The 5,586-nt window shown below is 32.4% G+C and overlaps 1 protein-coding gene across 1 annotated transcript in view; it reads right to left on the bottom strand.

Annotated features, from left to right (window-relative positions):
• LOC107283354 (vomeronasal type-2 receptor 26-like) overlaps positions 1–3,324 on the bottom strand; it is a 10,689-nt gene extending 7,365 nt beyond the window's left edge. Inside the window, exons 1-3 of the mRNA XM_015811246.1 lie at positions 3,128–3,324; positions 2,244–2,535; positions 1,265–2,116 (exon numbers count right to left, since the gene is read on the bottom strand). Of these exons, the coding sequence (XP_015666732.1) occupies positions 1,265–2,116; positions 2,244–2,535; positions 3,128–3,324 (1,341 nt within the window). The remainder of the gene's footprint in view (positions 1–1,264; positions 2,117–2,243; positions 2,536–3,127) is intronic.
• Between the last annotated feature and the right edge of the window lie 2,262 nt (positions 3,325–5,586).

Raw genomic sequence — 5,586 nt, 5'->3', positions numbered from 1 at the left:
GATAATTTGGATCAAAAAGAAACGAAACTGATGTTGTATTGTATAACAGCAGCAAGGACATTAGTTGCTCAAAATTGGAAGAAAAAGATATTACCAACTATGGATGATTGGAGACAGAAAGTATCACATTTTGCAGAGATGGCAAAAATATCCGCGTACCTGAAGGATCATTCTCAGGAAAAATTCATCTCAATGTGGAGAAGATGGATAGATTATATTCAGAGAAAGTATGAATTGAAAAATTATTACGTAGCTTTTGATTAACAAAAGATTTTTTTTTAAAAAAAAATTGTATGTATTTTAATGTTATTTTAGAGTCATAGCAAGTTTATACTAGTGTGTAGTAATATGGAGTAATTGTGAATAGATTTGGATTATTTTGTGTTTATTTCCTAGATTAGCTTTGGGAAGTCCTGGGGGGGGAGGGGGAAAAGGGTAGGTTTGTATTATAGATTTATATGTAGGATGTTTTTAAGGAGGTGTCCGGTGATACCCCAACTGCACAGGACGGGATGGTTGAGGGTGAAAGAGAAGTAGGAAAGAGGGAGGGAGGAGGAGTGGTGGTAGAATGAGAGGAGGAAGGAGTGGTAAGTGGCAGAGGGTGGTGCGGGAGGGGTACACCGGACACGTCTGTGAATGTTTTGTTTCGCTTTATTCTCTTTGGTTGATATTGTGATAAAAGATTTATGTTTGTGTTTTTTAAATGAAAAATAATAAAAAATTTAAAATAAAAAACAATGACACAAACCTTAAAGCACCAAACCCTGCCACTCTCTTGGTGGTTTACCATAAGTCTCAAAATCAACATATCTTCACAAAAATAATTTGGCTATATCAGCAAAGAACGACTGTCATAAAACTAATTCCCCTGTCTAACAACCAAATCTTTACTAAATTACAAAAATCTAGTGAAGTGAAATGTTTACATTTTAGAACAGTATATTAAACAGGAAAAAAAGACTGCCTTCAGATGCATTGTCACTTAATTCTTTTTATAACCAGGCTGAATAAATCTACAAGACAGGACAAATCTAGATAGAAATAAAATGGTTATTTATGGAATCAAAAATAGTTGAATAGATTTAAATTTGCAAAGACATGGTTTTTTTCATCCTCCTTTGTTCTATAGCATATAATCAGCTGTTACGTTAATAACTTTGGTTTTCAATAACTGCATTGATCTGTGGGAAAAAATACATATTAGAGTATGGAGGAGAAGAACTACTCATTGAAACAAAAGATAGGTGTCCCAAGGAGACATTACCTGCCAAGGCCGCAGATTTGAAAATTCAAAGATTTTAATTCTTCTGTGTTGGGAGTTTGATCTCACTGCCTCATGCAATGAATGTGCTACTGCATAAACAGCATTGTAGATACTGTAGCTTTGGGCAGTCATCTGCAACTCAAACAGAGGAGCAGGCAGAGTCTCCACATTCTCTTCACCACTGCAAGTTTCATTGGGCATTGAGGGTAATTCTTCATTTGAAAGTGAACAGTCGAACAATTGCTCCCAAACCTCTTGAAGAAATCCATCTTTGTGGGTTGAAGGTTTGATGACTTGAATAAATTCTTTGAAGCCTTGAACTTCTCTTGAATGCACTGTAAAGGAAAGAGATCCATGGAACAACTGGACATCCCAAGCCCTTTGAAGTCCTGTCAGTATGAAATCAATTGGATACATCAGGATCCAAACCTTTCTAAATGATGCACTCTCTTTATTTTCATAATCACGTAGAAACACAACACTTCTGAGCCACAGAATTGTAAATGATTCACCATAGACAAGAAGAACATTGACCTTCTGATCTATCAGTTGATAAAAAATAGTTGAGATTACATCAAAAAATTCTGAAATTTCTTCTAACTGGGCTCGTTGTGGAACTCTTTGTGTGAAAGACAAGCAGATCCCGTTTTGAGAAAGCAAAGGATGCAGTTTCTGCAAAAAATGTTCTCCTTTATTTTTATCAAAGGTAAAGACTCCAATCCACCTCCATCCAAAATGGAGCAGAAGCTGTATAACACCACTGTATTGATGTTCCTCTTTGGGGACCATGCAGTAAAGTGAAGATATTTTACTATCCTGGACCTCTTCTTGGGCAAAGGAACCATAGGTCAACTACATAGAAAAAAGGGAGAGTCATTTTTCATGGCAATGAAGGGAAACTGAATGAATTCCAGAAATGAATTCTAATATTTACTACAAAAGAAGGCAATTTTCTCTCTTACTCTCCTGCCCAAATTACCTGTGGAATCTTGAAGACTTTTATTGTTTCTGCCATATAGGAAGAAGTATCAGACACAAGTGCTCCAATGATGGCCATGAGATTCTTCTGGCTATCACATTTGTAATTAGGGACAAATTCCTGAGATTTAAAAAGCAGGTCAAGAGTGGTGCGGTAGGTCATCCTTGGTCTGTAGTAACTGTCATAGATGTGGAACCCGAGAGTGATGTTAGATAACATCTGTGGATTTTCATTGATCTCCTTCACAGCAAAGGCCAAGGCAAGGACGTGCTGGTAGAATTTGGTGACTACACTGCCAAAAAGTTAAATATCCCCATTGAAGAAGTAATTTTAAAGCTATTATAACTTGGCATCATTTCTAAATGAATAATTAACATTTCTGTCTCTGATGGAAGTAGGAAGATGAGAATTATGAAATACTAAAATATTGGAACAATTTCTACAGAATGTTTCCATGTACTGTATTTCCATGATTTGCAACTAATACGTATTATGACAAAAATAGTTGCCTTTTCAAGATACATTCTATTAATGTAGCACAAAATACAATATAAACAGAATAAGCAAATATCATTGATTTCTTGTGTGTAAGTTTTGTACAGAGCGAAATGCAGAATAATAAATAACCTGACTTAAAAGAAGTCTTACTTCTTTTGAAGAACATATCTTTTATGAATGGAAAAAGAAGAATCATATATTTTATGAGAAAGAACTCAACTTAATGAAAAGAAAATGATTTCTTTTCCAACAACCAGATATGTTCAAAAGTCAAAACAGGCTTTGATGACATGCAAAACTGACATTTATGCTCAACTATTTTTATTCATATAAACAATTGCTGGCAATATGGCTAAGAGTAGAAAATGTATGAAAAAAATCCTTACAGTGGTAAGTCATAGGGTTTTAGAGAAGGATGGTCCTTAAATTCAATTTCATAAAAGTGGTAAAAAATTTGAGACACCATCCCACCAATGACAAGATCTCCAGGCTGGAACCACTCATGTGGAACAGGGAAAGCATCACTTGCAGGGCATCTCAGAGTAACTACTTTGTGTACCAAGACAATCAGAAGGAATAACATCTTTATTCTATTGGTTTGGATCTCTGGGTCTATCGTTCAAAGATAAGTTCTGGCAGATAATACAGGAGGGAAATAACTTGTGGAAATGAATCTCATAAAGTCATCATTACCCTTTGCTACCTCCACGTGGCTCTAGTAATATTTATATGAATTGTTTCTCAATTCCTATTCCCTTCTGCACAGAAGGTTTGATATTTTCACCTGCTAAAATAATAGAGTGATTTCAGTAATTCATAAGTGTCATAATTACCTTTGGAATATTGGCAGCCTGCCAATTGTCTTTGTATATCTGATTAACATCTTTCTTTTGGATGTCCTAATAAGCGACTGAAGTTTAACCTGTTTTGAAAATAAGTGGAAGATGTTTGGGAAAATGGACTTTGGTGAGAATGTTATTAAATGGATAATTGATAGCACACAAAGGCCAAAGATAATTGGAAATGGAAGATTAACAAAACATTGTGAGATAAAGAAAGGAAAAAGTCAATAATATTGCTTTTCTCACTATTAATTATGTTAACTTTGAAAATATTGAAATGAGTGAATTGCTGAAGTGAGGGTTAAAAGATAAATAGTAGATTATGGGTCTTTTATGATGATTTGATTCTAGTTTTGAAGATCTTTTATAAGGAACAGAAATATTAATGGAAGACTAAAACCTTTTGTCACAGTCAGTTTTATAGTTAACAGTCATATAATAATAATGTTAACAAAAATATGAAAATAGAATACCATATTAAACTACTTGCAAAATTCTGGTTTTAATGTTGAGAAAAAAGTAAAATATTTACCTATTACTATGTCAAATATGAATTGTATGTTATTTCAGAACATGTAAGATATGGAATGAAATTAAGAAAAACATGCTAAGATGGGAAGAATTACATTTTTCAGTGTAGGGAAAAATATCTGGTACAAGAAAAAATGAAGTTATTGCCTAGGAGAATGTTTTTGTTTCAAACAATATATATTTTGACTACCGATGTGTCATTTAAACAATGCAGAATTGATTGAAGGAATTGGCATATGTAAGAAAATGAAAATAAATTTATTTGCAGATAATACATTACTAACATTTCAAAATCCCATAGCTACTATAGAGAGGGCATATTCACATTTGAATGAATTTGGGAAATATAGTGGATTGCAAATAAATTGGGAAAAATCAGAAATGATATTATATAACTATCGTAAAGAAGAAATGGATGTATTGAAAGAAAAATATAAATTAAAAATAGTAGATAGTATCAAATATTTAGGTATTGACATCCCAAAAAATATTCAAGAATTAAAAAGATAAATTATGAGAAGTTAAAGAAAGATATAAAAGTTAAAATGGATAAATATGGAAAAGTAAAATTATCATGGTGTGGAAGAATTGAAGCAATAAAAATGAATGTTTTACCAAAAATTAACTTTTTGTTTTGGATGATCCCAATTAAGTTTTCAGATCAAGAATTAAAGGAAATACAGAGATTGCTGGAGGTGTATTCTAATGGAGATAAGAGAGCAAGAATAAGTAAAGCTTTATGGTATGAACCATTAAAAAAGGATGGGCTGGGTCTTCCAAATGTTAGAAATTATTGGGTAGCTAATCAATTAAGGATGGTCCCAGATAGAGATTTATTATGGAGCGATATTAGAATTGAAGGAATTAGGGAAAATAGGTGATCCTATAGAAACATATTGGTTTAAAAAAGATATTAAAAATTGTTAAGAGAATTCAAAATCCCTTTTTTAAAAAACTGATAGAATTATGGGATAAATGCAGATACCGGTTAATGCCAGGAATTTTTCCTTTAATACCAGTAGTAGAAATGGAGAAATTCCCTAAGATTCAGCTGAAAGATTGGATTAGTAAATTAAAAAAAAAATCAGATATATAAATGGGAAGACTGGAAGAACAAGATAAAGAATATAATACAACTAAAGAATGTTTTATCAGATACTAAGTTAAATTGGTTGAACCTAATATAATTGGAGAAATGGATAAAAATGGAAGAAAAATTTGAGGAGAAAGATAGACAGTTAACAAAATTTGAAATGATTATAAAAGAAAGGGAGGGAAAGGAAGAATATATCGGTAAAGGAAGAATTGGGAAAATATATAGAATATTAACTGAACTAGAAGATCAGGCTAAAGGTTTAAAATTAATCTGGGAAACAAATTTATGAGAAATAAACGATAAAGAATGGAAAAATATTTGGAACAGAAGAGTATATAAGAATATGTCAGAGTTAAGGAAAATGGATATAAAGTGA

The sequence above is a fragment of the Protobothrops mucrosquamatus genome, unplaced genomic scaffold, assembly GCF_001527695.2.
Source record: "Protobothrops mucrosquamatus isolate PMUCROS unplaced genomic scaffold, P.Mucros_1.0 scaffold34, whole genome shotgun sequence".
Classification (NCBI taxonomy): domain Eukaryota; kingdom Metazoa; phylum Chordata; class Lepidosauria; order Squamata; family Viperidae; genus Protobothrops; species Protobothrops mucrosquamatus.
The sequence above is the reverse complement of the archived record's forward strand: the minus strand, read 5'-3'. Positions and strand labels throughout refer to the sequence as shown.